General features: G+C 38.5%; 4 protein-coding genes across 5 annotated transcripts; 2 read left to right on the forward strand and 2 right to left on the reverse strand.

Moving 5' to 3' along the window:
* Nucleotides 1–2,032: 2,032 nt before the first annotated feature.
* Nucleotides 2,033–2,929, reverse strand: LOC120005913 (metalloendoproteinase 1-like). Its single transcript, XM_038855798.1, has one exon. The coding sequence runs from the start codon at nucleotides 2,927–2,929 to the stop codon at nucleotides 2,033–2,035; it is 897 nt and encodes a 298-aa protein (XP_038711726.1).
* A 662-nt stretch (nucleotides 2,930–3,591) lies between these two features.
* LOC120006512 (ABSCISIC ACID-INSENSITIVE 5-like protein 2) lies at nucleotides 3,592–6,094 on the forward strand. The gene is made up of 4 exons (XM_038856568.1): nucleotides 3,592–3,679; nucleotides 4,498–5,409; nucleotides 5,529–5,600; nucleotides 5,797–6,094. The coding sequence occupies exons 2-4, from the start codon at nucleotides 4,609–4,611 to the stop codon at nucleotides 5,872–5,874; spliced, it is 951 nt and encodes a 316-aa protein (XP_038712496.1). The 5' UTR covers nucleotides 3,592–3,679; nucleotides 4,498–4,608; the 3' UTR covers nucleotides 5,875–6,094.
* Nucleotides 6,095–6,411: 317 nt separating this feature from the next.
* LOC120005915 (probable pectinesterase/pectinesterase inhibitor 46) lies at nucleotides 6,412–8,208 on the reverse strand. Its single transcript, XM_038855799.1, has 2 exons — nucleotides 7,176–8,208; nucleotides 6,412–7,088 (listed from the first exon to the last, which is right to left on the reverse strand). Exons 1-2 carry the CDS (start codon nucleotides 8,206–8,208, stop codon nucleotides 6,412–6,414), a joined length of 1,710 nt encoding a protein of 569 aa, XP_038711727.1.
* A 1,272-nt stretch (nucleotides 8,209–9,480) lies between these two features.
* Nucleotides 9,481–14,148, forward strand: LOC120005506 (ETHYLENE INSENSITIVE 3-like 1 protein). 2 transcript variants are annotated; one of them, XM_038855169.1, is made up of 2 exons: nucleotides 9,481–9,614; nucleotides 11,786–14,148. In XM_038855169.1, the coding sequence occupies exon 2, from the start codon at nucleotides 11,906–11,908 to the stop codon at nucleotides 13,763–13,765; it is 1,860 nt and encodes a 619-aa protein (XP_038711097.1). In that variant the 5' UTR covers nucleotides 9,481–9,614; nucleotides 11,786–11,905; the 3' UTR covers nucleotides 13,766–14,148. The 2 variants fall into 2 exon arrangements, with proteins under 2 accessions (XP_038711097.1, XP_038711098.1); XM_038855170.1 differs by lacking the exon at nucleotides 9,481–9,614 and adding an exon at nucleotides 9,924–10,077.
* The last annotated feature ends 284 nt before the right edge of the window (nucleotides 14,149–14,432 follow it).

A 14,432-nucleotide genomic window follows, 5' to 3' on the forward strand; every position in this document is an offset into this window, starting at 1 on the left:
TCATTCAATGAAAAATCACTACAAAGCCTCAATCCCTTGCCAATCATCATCAAGAGCTGTACAAAGCCTTAATCCCTTGCCGATCATCATCCGTCAAGCTCCTGGTCGTTCCGGCATAAGTGGGGGGATACATAAGAGCAGTTTTAATGGGGGTAATGAGCAAGACCTAACAGATGCCCTATTTCATGCTTTGCAACACTCTCTATGTCAAACCCACCAGGCACTGCACCCATCACCCAATTCTCTTCCACATCAAAATGAAACCTACCATCTTTTGGCGCATAAGCGCACTCCAAGAGGCCCATCAAAGGGTTGCCCGTCGCCATGGTCTCGCCTCTCGAAGCTTATCTTAAGATTTGCTCTATGAAAATCCTTGATCAAGGTAAGGTTGAATTTTGGGAAGGCAGATGCAACCAGGGGCATCACATATGGCCGGAAAAAACTACCTCGGGAGGAAATGCATATGTGAGCGACAAATATGAAGGATCCCATCTGGGTTTATATGGGAAGAAAGCATACTCACGGTTGGTTTTGTTATTGCTATGCATTACGATATCTGGGACGCCACAACGTGGAGCCATCATCATTGAGATAGTTTCTTCGTCTAGGGTTCCAATGGGTTTAAGATTGAAAAGGGTTTGATAGGCCTTGACGGCGGAGGATATGTTGTCATCAAGGACATTAACATCTTCGGTTTGGATGTCATTAATCCTCAGATAGCCAAACCGATTGAGTTATTTTCTGAGTTGAGAGATTTCTTCGGCGGTGTCACCCTCCTTGAATCCTTTTAGTTTGGAAAAAACTCAAACGGTGATGATGTAGTTTGGCGATTAGGGTTTTCCAAAACTGGTAAGGAGAAAAGATAGGGAGGAGGAGACAAGTGAGTGTGAAGAGGGAATAGAGTTTGAATGCCATGGCGAGATAGAGCGTAAACAGCATTATGTGTTATATATTTATTGGAATATAATTATAGATAAAGATTACAATACGAAGAAATTAAGTAAGAAATATTTGTAGATATGTTCAACGATTCTATCCAATTTCCGAATTGCAACATATGGTATATATTATTAGGTCCACAATCATTAAAACTAGTGATTGTAAAATATGATTTTTAAGTTGCTTGTTCTGTTAGTAATATAAATAGTATAATAATTCAATTAAAATAGCTCTAGTTTTGCGGATCAAGTTATATTTACCAAACTGAATATTAACAAATGACATGTAAATAGCCTAACAAAAATTTCATGGGTGATGTCTCGAACCCCTGTATGCCCCCCTAAACCCTAAACCCCCGTATGCCCCCCTAATCCTAAATTTGAGCTATGTCCCTACTCTTAAGGTATGTTTGCTTTGAGTGATTTGGAGAGAAAGGAAGGTAGAATAGTTTTCCTATCTCATATTTGGATAGATAAAAAAAAATAAAGAGAAATATTTGTTATTTCTCTTGTTTGGATAGCCATATCATAAAATAAAAAAACAAAAATAAATTGGTTTAATTTACTAATTTATTCTTACTTTTATGTTAAAGTATTATGTATAAGGGTAAAAATATGTTTTTGACTTATCGTGGAAAAATATTAGTTTATGCTACTTCAAATGATACGTTTGGTTACAAAGTAACATATGTGTTACTTGAAATGCTCTAACAAATGGAGCCTTTAAAATAATTTAGAACTGTTACTTTAAATACAACCTTTATGCTAATTGAAATGCTACTTTAAATTTGTGTTTGTTGTTAAGAGAAACAATTTGAAATATGTAGTATATATGCTACTCTAAATTGTTTCCCAAACTGGGACAATATAATATTTTTTAAAATTGCATGTTATGGTAGGTCTTCATATTTTTTTTAATTATGGAAGCATACAAAATAATACCAATATGAAAAGTTTTATTGTCACAAAAACTAAGTTTAATATATTTATGTTATAAAATTCTAACGATAAATCTTCATTTTATTCCAAACATGAGAGATGAAAAAGTATTTTTATTCATTATAATTACATATAAACAAGCACTATCATCATCATCAAGAGCTATACAAAGCCTTAATCCCTTGCCGATCATCTTCTGACAAGTCCAGCTTGGTCATTCCGGGACTAAAGAAGGGATACATAACAACATTTTGAACTGAGGTATGAGCAAGACCTAAGAGGTGCCCTATCTCATGCAATGCAATACTCCCTATATCAAACCCATCAGCCACTGCACCCACCACCCAATTCTCTTCGACATCCAAATGACACCTACCATCTGTTGGCTCAAAAGAGTGAGCTAATACTCCCCCGGCCCCGTCAAAGGGATCCCCATCGCCATGGTCCCGTTTTTGAAAGCTTATCTTAAGATCCGCCTCCTCAAAATCCTTTATCAAAGTAAAGGTAAAATTAGGGAAGACGCTCCTCCATGTCTCGAAGGCAGATGCAACCGGAGCCATCACATATGCCCGGAAAAAAGTTACGTCGGGTGGAAATGCGTATGTGAGAGAGAATTGCTCCGGAGCCCATCTGGGTTTATATGGGAAGAAAGCATAGTCAAGGTTGGTTTTGTTATTTCCATGCATTCTGATATCTGGCACGCCACAACGTGGAGCCATCATCTTGGAGACGGTTTCTGCGTCTAGGGTTCCGGTGGGTTTAAGGTTGAAAAAGGTTTGATAAGCTTTGATGGCGGAAGATATGTTGTCATCAAAGGCATTAACATCTTGGGTTTGGATGTTATTATTGCTCAGATAACCAAATCGATTGAGGTATTTTCTGAGTTGAGAGATTTCTTCGGCCGTGTTACCCTTCTCGAATCCTTTTAGTTTGGAAAGAAACTCGAACGGTGATGACGTGGTTTGGCGATTAGGGTATGCCAAAACTGCAAAGGAGAAGAGAGGAAGGAGGAGACAAGTGAGTGCTAACAGGGAATAGAGTTTGGATGCCATGGCTAGATAGAGCGTAAACACAACATCATGTGCTATATATTTATTGGATTATAATTATAGATAAAGATTACAAAAAGTAAGAAATATTTATAGAAATATTGAAGGATTTTCTATCCAATTTCCGAATTGCAACATATGGTATATATTATTAGGTCCACAATTCTATAAAATGCCAATGTGAGACCTGCTATAAAATCTATTTCTTAAAATTTTGGGATAAACCCTATCATTATTGTATTCATTTTCTTTCTTTCTTTTTTTGAGAAGATATTGTATTCATTTTCTGGTTATTTACTGTTTCTTTTGACTTGGGTCTCAAAATTCAAAAGCATGAATCTTAAACCCAAAAACGACAACGTTTTGATACTTTGCTCAGCCGGCCCAATCAAACTGGGCATATGAATATTGGGCCATGACGGCCCATTGACAAACCTAAATGTGGACGGAGGAGGGGAGGGCCCATAGTTTCGAGGTGATGCCACGCTCACGCTGTAATTGTCCATATATAAATAAAATAAAATAAAGAGCCAATTAAATTAAATTAAACCGCTTTTCGTTTTTTTTTTATATATAAAAAAATTTGAAATTGTGCATTCAAGGTGGTTTGGGAGTTTCTTCATCGCTGCAGATTGACAATTGGATTCTAGCTCGGAATCCGTTGGTATATATATATATATATATATCTCTGATCAGAAACCGAGATCTCTGCAACAACAACTGCATTTTTTTCACACACAGATTACGTTCGGTGTGAGCATTCTTTCTTTAAATTCTCTCTTTCCCCATGCACTTCACTCTTCTTTCATCTGTGGTTGTCAATTTTGTTTCACTTGCATTTGAGTTTTATCGCTCGAATAGGGAGTTTGATCTTCTGTCGGCTCCGATTTTTGTTTCAAAAGTGGTATGTTGCTTCTATTTATGGCGTTTGTTTTGTTTCTGGCAAATTTGTTGTTGCTTTCATGGATTGTCTGTGGTCGTGTGGGGGCATGCAGATCGTTTTGGATTTGAGTTTTTGGGTGAACGGTTTTGGTCAGTGGAGGCTGGCTGTATTGCTGTTCTTTGTGTTTGCATGCGCGAGATTGAAATTGAATCGCGGCTCACGTTTTGTGCTATGAATATACATGATAGTTTTGTTTCTGGCTCTGAACATGCGGAGGTAAAATCATGCATTTTTGGGGCTTGCTTGTGTGTATTCGTATTCTGATAGATTGCGTATCTGATTTATCAATTGGTTTTTTTTTTTTAATTTTCTTTGCTCTGGGTTTGGGAGTTTATTCTTGTCTTTTTGTGGAATTCAACTATTCTATGTATTTGAATCTAAAAAATGGAGTTATTAGCTCACTGTTTTGTGTTTTGTTTTATATATTCTGCCGTCTGTCAATTTAAGCAGAGCGTTTTAAATATTCTTCAAGCTGGACCCTTGTGTTTACTTAATGTTCAGTTGCATGGAAAAGATTACGACTCCTTCACCCCTAATTCATTATCTTCTAAATTTTTAACTCAATTAGATTGCTTGAACTGATAAGAATTTGAATATGTATTGAGATTTTGTTAAATTGTTTTTCCAGGTTTTGACTTTGTTCTGAGCTTTTACATCTGGTTGAAGTGATTTAAGATTGACTTTTGTTCTGGAGGATGTATTGGGATTTGCAATGACTGGTGGAGGTTAAGGTTGTTGAATGTGGATGCAGACAATGGGGTCTCAAGGTGATGGAGATGGGAATGGGAAACAGTCTCAGTTTCAGCCATTGGCAAGTCCAAACTCGATGTACAGTCTTACCCTTGATGAGGTCCAGAATCAATTGGGTGACTTGGGGAAGCCACTGAGCAGCATGAATCTTGATGAACTTCTGAAAAATGTGTTTACTGCCGAGGCTCATCAACCTATGGGTCGAGAAATCGAGGATCCCAATTTGGCCAATCAGAATGCTCTGCAGCATCAGGCAACAAGCCTATCGTTGACTAGTGCTCTGAGCAAAAAAAGGGTTGATGAGGTTTGGAGAGATATTCAACAGACCAAGAATAATGGGGAAATTAAGTCTCCAAAAAGGCAGCCTACTTTGGGAGAGCTGACTTTGGAGGATTTCTTGGTAAAAGCGGGAATTATAGCTGAGGCATCTTTGAATAAGAAGGGTGGTTGTCTCATTGTTGGATCTGATCCAAATGCAGCACAACAGTTCCCACAACAAGGTCAGTGGATGCAGTACCTACATCCACAACAAAGCATGATTGGTGTTTATATGCCTAGCCAATTGATGCCACAGTCATTGCCTGTGGGAGCTGGTGCTCTTTTGGATGTTATGTACCCAGAGAACCAGGTGGCATTGCCTTCACCTTTGATGGGAACATTGTTAGATGCACAAGCAGCTGGCCGGAAACGAGGCACTCCAGAGGCTATTATTGAGAAAACTGTTGAAAGGAGGCAGAAGAGGATGATAAAGAACCGGGAATCCGCTGCTCGTTCCCGAGCAAGGAAGCAGGTATATTTGAATTCTTTTTATCATTCAAAGTCAATCATGTTGTCACAGTTCTATTACTTTTTTGTCTTGCTACTCTTGTTTTCTTAGCATTTACTATACTGAATGCATCATATGAACAGGCTTACACAAATGAACTGGAGAACAAAGTTTCACGCCTTGAAGAGGAAAATGAAAGACTCAGGAAACGGAAGGTTTGCTTTTAGCTTTGATTTTAAGATCTCAGATTTATAAACTTCCTTTCTAAGATTTTGCTAAGCACCTTGGAAATTAGAGAATAGAATTCTGCAACTTATATGATGGTTGGTGGCATTTCAGCAACTCGATATTCCTTAGTGTTGGATGCATCTCTTTTGCTTGAATATAAAATTATTGGTTTTAATCTTGCAGGAGATGGAGAAGTTGTTGCCTAGTGCACTTCCAGAGCCAAAGTATCAGCTTCGCAGGATTGCATCAGCCCCATTCTAACATTTGGCAGTCCAGAAAAGTTTTGTAGATAAGAGAGTCCCTGGCCAAGTCAGTCCTCTTCGTTTCCCCTTAGAGGAAACGAAGAGGAATCCCCTCTGAAAGAGCATCTGTCTTCTGCGGACAGATTGCTTTCTGCTTTGTACCTATTTGTGTATAGCAATTGCTTTAGACACATCCCCCGCGGTGTTTTAATTATATATCTAATTGTGACTTCAAGAAATCTGTATATGTTCAGTGTATATTTTCCCTTACAGCCCGCTTGGTGTTTTATATTCTGAAGTAGGGCTTCTGTAGTTACAAAGGATTATAGAATTACGCGGGTTGCGTCTTGTGGCTTTGATGTGTGTATAATGTTCGAGTGGAGGTTTCCCATGAATTGTTGCACCCAGAAGAAGATGAGAGGTAAGAAAAACCTCTCAACCTTTTTTTGTTCAGTCAAAAAATAAATTTGATTTGCACTATGAAATAATGCATCACAGAGAACATGTGTGTAACAGAAAATGAAAACCAGAGACACATCCACCAAAATGTACCATTTTATAGACCAGGCTTGTAGCTAACACCAGCATCTCCTATCCACTTCTGCCCTTGAAGGAGTGATTGCACTGTAAATTTACTAGCATCTTTGTGGGTAATACTTCTCAAACCCTTCCATTTGACCCTATTTTGGGTCGAAGAACCTTGTCCGGAGTTCTGAAATTCTGCATAATATATGGTACTTGGTGCAGTATTGCCTGTCCATGGCAACCATCCTTGGGGGTCAATGAAGCCGTTCATCATTGAACTCATGTATACAGTTGTTGAGTAATTCTTCCATGGCCGTCCGAGGTATGTTTGGACCGACGACATGTCTTCAAAAGGCCTAATTGTGCAATTCTGGATTGAAATTCCTGTGTTCTGGTTGATATCAACCTTGCCTTGTGCAGTAATTGTGTTCTGTTGTCCAGGCATTGGTCTCTTAGGTAGTATGTTGCAGTTTTGTATCACAACTGCAGAATTTCCGAAAATGAAATCGACAGTTCCATAGATGTTGCATTCGCGGTAGAATTGGCGGTTGGAGTGTGCATAGAGAGAGTCCTGGTATGCATCAATGTTGCATCTGTAGAAAATGGATTGATCAGCAGTTGACATTAGGGCTACTGCCTGGTGCTTGCTTGGACCTGCAGCGTTTCTGATTCCAATATCTCTAGCAATGAAGCCTTTGCCAAACACAGCTGCACAGAACACAAAGAAAGAAAGTTTAGTCATGTTTTGAAGTACAATATAAAAGGAAAAGCAAGATTTGGTACAACAAGACTTACCAAATGTTGCAGACGAAAAGGTCGGAGTTCCATCGATGAAATTCTTGCTTCCCGAGACAATTGTTGAGTTCATTCCATCGCCAACAATGGTGACATTCCACTTCTCCTTCTCCACGCGTACGTTCTCAACATAAACACCCTTTTTGACATAGATAACAAGTCTCTTCTTGCTTTTATCAGGAACAGCTTTGAGTGCATCCCCAATTGTCCTGTACTTGCCTGAACCATCTTTAGCCACAACAGCATCTGCCTTCTTCTTCAAATCCAGACTCTGAAGCAGCATCCGATCATGTGAATTCGCCCACTCTGGCTCGGAAAAACTCATCAGCCTCCTCAACTTCACCGCGCTAGCAACCTTGGAAATCCAGGTAACAATAGCAAGGCTGTTACTTGACAGTTCACTTGAGCTCTTCAGATAATCTTGAACACTAGCCTTTATTTTAACTTCATCAAAACCATCAACACATGTTTGTAAGTAAGTATATGTTGAACTTAACCACGTTTTGAGGTCGTCGAGAACATCAAGAACAGAACCAACAGAGGAACTCAATGAATCATCAAGATGATCCAATGCCAAGCTCAACAGATCAAGGCAATTATCAAACGCCGCGACAGAAATCACGTCGTTTACGCCACTCAAGATGTTGTCTTTGGAGAAATGTTGTTGAGCCTTTGAGAGTTCATTCTTGGCTACTTGAATTGACAACTTGAATAGCTCTTCAGGTTGGATTGGAGTAGTTGAATCATTGGCAAGAACAGAACCAAGACTGCTGTAACAAGAGTCCTTGTATAATGTAACATCACAAACAGCTTTTACTGAAGTTGATAGAGAGCTAGTACTAGCTTTGTCACCTCCTCCACCATCTTTGCCTAGTGAAGCTCCCACCACAGCTGCAACAACAATAGCCACCAAAACTATTGAGGACAGACTTATGATTGCGATTCTCTTCCTGGTCCTTCTACGAGCCTCGAGACGCGCTTGATCCGCCTCGTTGATTTTTCCATAGTCTTTGAAGGAAGAAGTGTTCATCATTTTCTGAATCAATTCCTTCCTTCCTTCCTTCTTGTGCTTGTGTTTGGTGTTTATGTGTAGTTATAGGAGTATAAATAGTACCATATATATATATATATATATATATATATTTGTATGATCGTGCAAGGCAGTAGCAGTTCTGGCTAGAATGTTAGCAGATATTGACAATTAGTTTTCAATTTAGTGCTTCACATGTCCCTTCAAGCTAGATAAGGAATTGTATGTATAGATTGATTAGTTTAGCATTTGACAAAAACAACGTGCGCGCAACAGCGAATTGTGCCGTTAAATGGGATGGACCAGGATACATATATACAAGATATGCTACAGCAGTGCTTTGTTGAAGATTTGAGGGTTCATCTCATCATCGGCCCCGGTATGATCCTAAAGCCCGGGTGTCTACAAGTTGGGCCTGGTGGCCCGGTTTTTAAAAAAACTTTAAACCCAAAACAGATATTTGTAGAAATGCTAAGTGGGATATTTGGAATTTGGTTTTTTGACTTTTTGAGAGCAAATCCTAATATTTGGTAACTTGGTATGATATTTTCCCAAAGTGTTTATATTGTGCATATGGCATGATATCAATATATGAAAATGATAAAGATGATAGTAATTGGTATCTCAGTTATTCTAGCTGTTGAATTTGACGCACAAGATTCAAGTGAAATCGTGGACTCACATGTCTCACATGATACACATAAAATTTTGTGTGTAACTCAATTGAGATGACTGGAATATCAACTATTGGGATTCCTATCATAAGATTCATAAATGATCAATATATTATGGGAACTCCATAATACTATATCACAATATTATTTTAAAAAAAATCGTTTATATTTTGTCTTAATTATTTCAAAAACTGATTTAGCGATACAAACTTCAATTCATGACTCACATTTTATCCCTAATCTTACGTGGTATGTGTGATTATCATTGATTATAAATACGTATGTAGAACTCACTTAACATCTAACACTATACACGAATTGAGGATAAAATCGAGAATATAAATTGGGGTACTCCCAAGTTTTTTTTTAATATTTTCATACAAAGAAATGTTAATTAATTTAGGGAAAAATAAACCCTAAAAATGTCAAATTAATTCCTAATTGACCATGTTTTGTGTGTTGGAGCAAGAGACACACAACAACCATGAAAAGTAAACTGTCTTTCCACGGATAGATATTAAACGCTCACTCGCGGAGTAACCGCGGTTAAACGTTAACCTGACCGTGGTTATATAAAAGCATCCAAATCTAGCACGTTGTTATGTCTCCTCTGCCATTGTCGACCGCTTCCGCTTCTCTCTCTCTCTGTGAAAGAGAGTGGTACAGACTACAGACAATCTGGGCTAGAACTCTACTGGGGAATCGATGCAATACGCACGAATTCACGAGCTTCAGGCACGTAAATCCTCCATTTTTTTAGTGATTTAAGTTTTCCTTTTGCTACTACCGATTGATCTCTGGATCATGTGCCATAAAATTCCTTTCATTTCTATGTATTTGTGATTATATCTTGCGTTTCAATTTGTTGTAAACTTGTGGTTTTGTGGGTACTGTTCACTGCAGCTTCTAGCAGGTTTCCCCGCCTTTGTTATTTTGTTGTAACAATTGATGTTAAAATTATAGTGTTGTTTTCTGGATTGGGATCCCCTGAATTTTTTGTTCCCTCCAATTCCTTGCAGTTATAGGCCTTTAGGGTTTGGAAATTAGCCATGTGTGCGGATTTGATGTTTGAATGAAGGAGGGAAAGAACCATGTAAGCTTTTGCAGTATAATTCACAAGAAATAAGACGGAGCAAAATTCTTAAGGGATCAAATTTATGATTTTTTTTCGTATTTCGTCTGTGCCAGATTGTCCGAGGTATAAAACGCGCTTAAGTGGCTTTTAATATGCTAATACTCTAAATTTCCTTGAATGTAAGCTTGTTATCTGGTTCCGTCTAACTGTTGTGTCCTTGTTGCGGCATTCTGTGCTTCAAAATTTAGTTCTTTTCCTATATTGGATGGGGCTTCACATTTCTGCTTGTTTTGTGACATAAACAGAAAAGCAATGTGTATGTATATATTCCCGTATATGAATGCAGCAATAAGTTAACTCTGTCTGTTTTTTCATTATATAAGTGTACTCTATCGTTTATTGTATCGGTATGAAAAGCCTTCCGGGCTTTTGTTTCTTCTTATAATGACAGTTTTCCTTATAGGGGATGGATTTTTAATTGTGGTTTCCAACGTCGGTAGAATCCAAGTTTATTTGTTGTCATTCGTAACTGATTCTGGTGCTATCAGCAGTGAAACGACACGTTACCTTGTTTATTAAGATAGAAAATTTCCTGTAACGAAAAGTAGACCTTCAGTGATTTATTATTATGCTTGTGTTGTGGTTGATATACGGACACGTGATCATTATTTATGTGATTTTTGAATGTATTTCTTTAACATCAAATTAGAGTTACTTTGGCTCAATGCACCAAATTAACTACTAGATGCACTTTTGGATAATGTTTTTGCTAAACTGTTTAACAACACTTTAGGGGATGAATTTTTTTATTGTCGTCTCCGTTGTCGGTAGAATCCAAGTTCATTTGTCATCATTTGTGACTGATCTGATGCTATCAACGGCAAAGCTACACGTCGCCCCTTTTTTTTAAGATAGAAAATTTTTCATGAATAAAAGGAGGCCATCAGTGGTTTATAATTATGTTTGTGTTTTGGTTGATACAAGGACATGTGGTTGCATCTATTTATGGTGAGTTTTGAATTTATTTCTTTAACATCAAATTAGAGTTACTTTGGGTTCAATGCACCAAATTAATGAATAGATGCATTATAGATTATGTTTTTGCTAAACTGGCTAACAACACTTCATTTGGCCGCTTCATTAACTTTCACTTTACTGGAGATCAGTCTTTATTGCCTTTTCGTAATCCTTATCTTAAACTGTAAATTGCTTGTTGGATTTTGTGTGTCCTAAATCCTAATGCTTGAATTTTCCTCAAATGAACGTATGTTATCCAGTTCTGTCTGAGTGTTGGGTCCCTGTTGTGGTATTGTGTGGTCTGAATTTTGAATGTAAAAGTAATGTACGTACATATATCCCTGTGTGGCTGTGTTTGAATAGAGTACTGAATATCACAGAAAGCCTTTTCTGAACTATTTTCATTATATTGGTAAGAAAAGCCAGTTGGGCATATGTTTTCTGTGTGATGAAATTTTGCCTTTTAGGGAACAGAATTTTTTTTTTTTGTCCTTGCCAACATCGGTAGAGACCAAATTTATTTGTAACTAATTCTGACCCTATTAGCATTGTAGCTACACACTACCTTTTTATTTGTTTAAGATAGCAAATTTCCCTTGAATAAAAGGAGACCATTAGTGATTTATAATTATGCTTGTGTTTTGACTGATATAAGCCTATTTATGGTGAATTTCGAATTTATTTCTTTTACATCATATTCTAACTTTGGGTTCTATGCGGCAAATTAATGACTAGAGTCACTTTTGGATTATGTTTTTTGCTAAACTGGTTAAAAACACTTAATCTGACCGCTTGCTTATCTTACTATTTGCAGGAGATCAGTCTTTAATTCCTTTTCTTCATCCTGATCTTAGACTGGAAATCCTTTCTAAAAGCTCCAACTCGGTTCTATTTGCTGACTTCTTCACATCTTGTTGTTTTTTGTACGATTCACATGGGAATCTTTGAGGACATGGGTTTCTGCACTAATCTTGATTTTGTCTCAGTCCCTAATGGGGAAGTTGAGTTGGCAGCAGAATGTGAACCAGTGGCCGCAGTTGAGGAGGATTATAGTGATGAAGACATGGATGTTGATGAGCTTGAGAGGAGGATGTGGAGGGATCGAATGCTCCTGAAGCGGCTTAAAGAACAAAACAAGAATAAGGAAGGAATTGATAGTGCTAAGCACCGTCAATCTCAAGAACAAGCCCGTAGGAAGAAGATGTCGCGGGCACAAGATGGTATCCTCAAATACATGCTGAAAATGATGGAGGTTTGCAAGGCTCAGGGCTTTGTGTATGGTATCATTCCTGAGAAGGGAAAGCCAGTGAGTGGAGCTTCTGATAATTTGAGAGCCTGGTGGAAGGAAAAAGTCAGGTTTGATAGGAATGGCCCTGCTGCAATAGCCAAGTATCAAGCAGATCATTCATTGCCTGGGAAAATTATAGATTATAGTACAGAGCCTCCCACGCCTCACACCTTGCAAGAGCTTCAAGACACAACTCTTGGGTCACTTCTCTCAGCTTTGATGCAGCATTGTGATCCACCGCAGAGGCGTTTCCCATTGGAGAAAGGTGTTGCCCCACCATGGTGGCCTACTGGTAAGGAGGAATGGTGGCCTCAGTTAGGTCTGCCAAAGGATCAGGGGCCCCCTCCATACAAGAAACCCCATGATTTGAAGAAGGCGTGGAAAGTGAGTGTTCTCACTGCAGTAATAAAGCACATGTCGCCAGACATTGCCAAGATCCACAAACTTGTTCGTCAATCTAAATGCTTACAAGATAAAATGACTGCAAGGGAGAGCGCCACGTGGCTTGCAATAATTAATCAAGAAGAAGCATTGTTGAGAAATCTGTATCCTAATAGCTGCCTGCCTCTGACTGCTGTTGGGAGTGGTTCTTATGCCACAGATGATACAAGTGATTATGATGTCGAGGAATCCGACAAGGAACACAAAGCTGAAGCAGAGGATTGCAGGCTGCGTGATGTGAGTCTCTTGAGTATGGGGGAAGCAGGGCAAAAAGATAGGGTTATAATGTCCCAATTTGCTCCTCAAATTAAAGAAGAATTTGTTGGGAATGCTATGCATTTCAATTATAAGAGGAAGCATCAAAATGATGAGCAGCAGAGGTCGATGGATCGGAATGTATACACCTGTGAGTACCCCCAATGCCCATATAATGACTATCGCTTCGGATTTGTTGACAGGATTTCAAGAAACAATCACCAGTTGCATTGTACTTTCCGTGATATTTCTTCTCAACGAGTTGGAATACCAAATTTCCAAGTCACTGATGAGAAACCAGCAGTTTTCAGTTTACGCTCTCCTCAAACTAAGCAAACTTTGCCATTGGTGAATCAGACGACCCCCGACAACTTGTCAGGACTTGGGCTCCCAGAAGATGGACAGAAAATGATTTCTGAGCTTATGTCTTTCTATGATTCCAGTCTAGAGCGGGACAAGATCATGGATCCTGGGGATGTCAAAGTTATAGGATGTGCAGATCAGCTGCAGCAGCAACTACAACATCAGCAGCCAAAACTTGAAGTTCAGCAACCAAAATTTGAACTTCAGCCAGATGATAGCTGCTATGGGCAAGGGGTAATATTGGGTGGCTACATATCTCAAGGGGCCAATCTGCCGTTGGACGACTCTTTTTTCCCATCAATTGAAATTCAGCTTGAGCAGTGCAAGGCATTTGATACCAATTACATTGACAGTATGTCAGACTTCAGATTTGGCCCTCGTTTTAGTTTTGGATCTACTGATTGCATCGTGGACCCTCACCCAAAGCAGGATCTGGCCATGTGGTAACTTTGATGGAAGAAGTAGAGCTTTCATACCAGTTCTCTTGTTGGTCGTCGGTTGAAGTCACTGAACAAAGGGAGAAACCATACTTACAGTGTCATTGCTCTAAATGGGCAGTGCTGCTTAGTTGTTCTCATAGTATAAGTTGTTTTATACATGTTTGTATTTGTAGTTATTTGTGTTTGTAGACTTTGGCTTGTCTTTTGCAACTTTTATCCTAGTATGTATGCCCCTTTCACTGCAGTCCCAGATAGGGTTGGACATCAAAACCCCCATATTTGGTGATGACTTGTGAAGGGTCAACTGTCTGTTCCCAAAGTTTATTTGGCTTGTGGTCATGTAATATTTATATACATACATAGATGCACTAATGTCCAGTTCTTTTGTAATTGTTTTGAAAAATTAGGGCATTTAGGATTGACCACAACCCGTATGACCGTTTTGCAAGTCTCTTAGATTTCAATTGGATTTGCATACAGAAAACAAAAACAAAAAACCCCACATAGTAACTGACATAAACAACCCAACCAACCACCAGAAGATATACGCACACATTTATAGATACATAAAAGAGTATGTGTACAATTGTACGTGCATGCATTAAGACTAGTAAAACTTTTCAAAAAGAAAAAAGAAAAAACCAGTATGGACAAAGAAATTTGATTGGTAGCAT

This window comes from Tripterygium wilfordii, chromosome 9 (assembly GCF_013401445.1).
Source record: "Tripterygium wilfordii isolate XIE 37 chromosome 9, ASM1340144v1, whole genome shotgun sequence".
Classification (NCBI taxonomy): Eukaryota; Viridiplantae; Streptophyta; class Magnoliopsida; order Celastrales; family Celastraceae; genus Tripterygium; species Tripterygium wilfordii.

Coding starts and splice junctions, on each gene's coding strand:
- LOC120005913 (XM_038855798.1), bottom strand. CDS start 2,929: ATGGCATCCAAACTCTATTCCCTGTTAGCACTCACTTGTCTCCTCCTT.
- LOC120006512 (XM_038856568.1), top strand. CDS start 4,609: ATGTGGATGCAGACAATGGGGTCTCAAGGTGATGGAGATGGGAATGGG. Junction 5,410..5,528: donor GTTCCCGAGCAAGGAAGCAG/GTATATTTGAAT, acceptor TCATATGAACAG/GCTTACACAAATGAACTGGA. Junction 5,601..5,796: donor AAAGACTCAGGAAACGGAAG/GTTTGCTTTTAG, acceptor TTAATCTTGCAG/GAGATGGAGAAGTTGTTGCC.
- LOC120005915 (XM_038855799.1), bottom strand. CDS start 8,208: ATGATGAACACTTCTTCCTTCAAAGACTATGGAAAAATCAACGAGGCG. Junction 7,089..7,175: donor CTTTTCGTCTGCAACATTTG/GTAAGTCTTGTT, acceptor TGTTCTGTGCAG/CTGTGTTTGGCAAAGGCTTC.
- LOC120005506 (XM_038855169.1), top strand. CDS start 11,906: ATGGGAATCTTTGAGGACATGGGTTTCTGCACTAATCTTGATTTTGTC.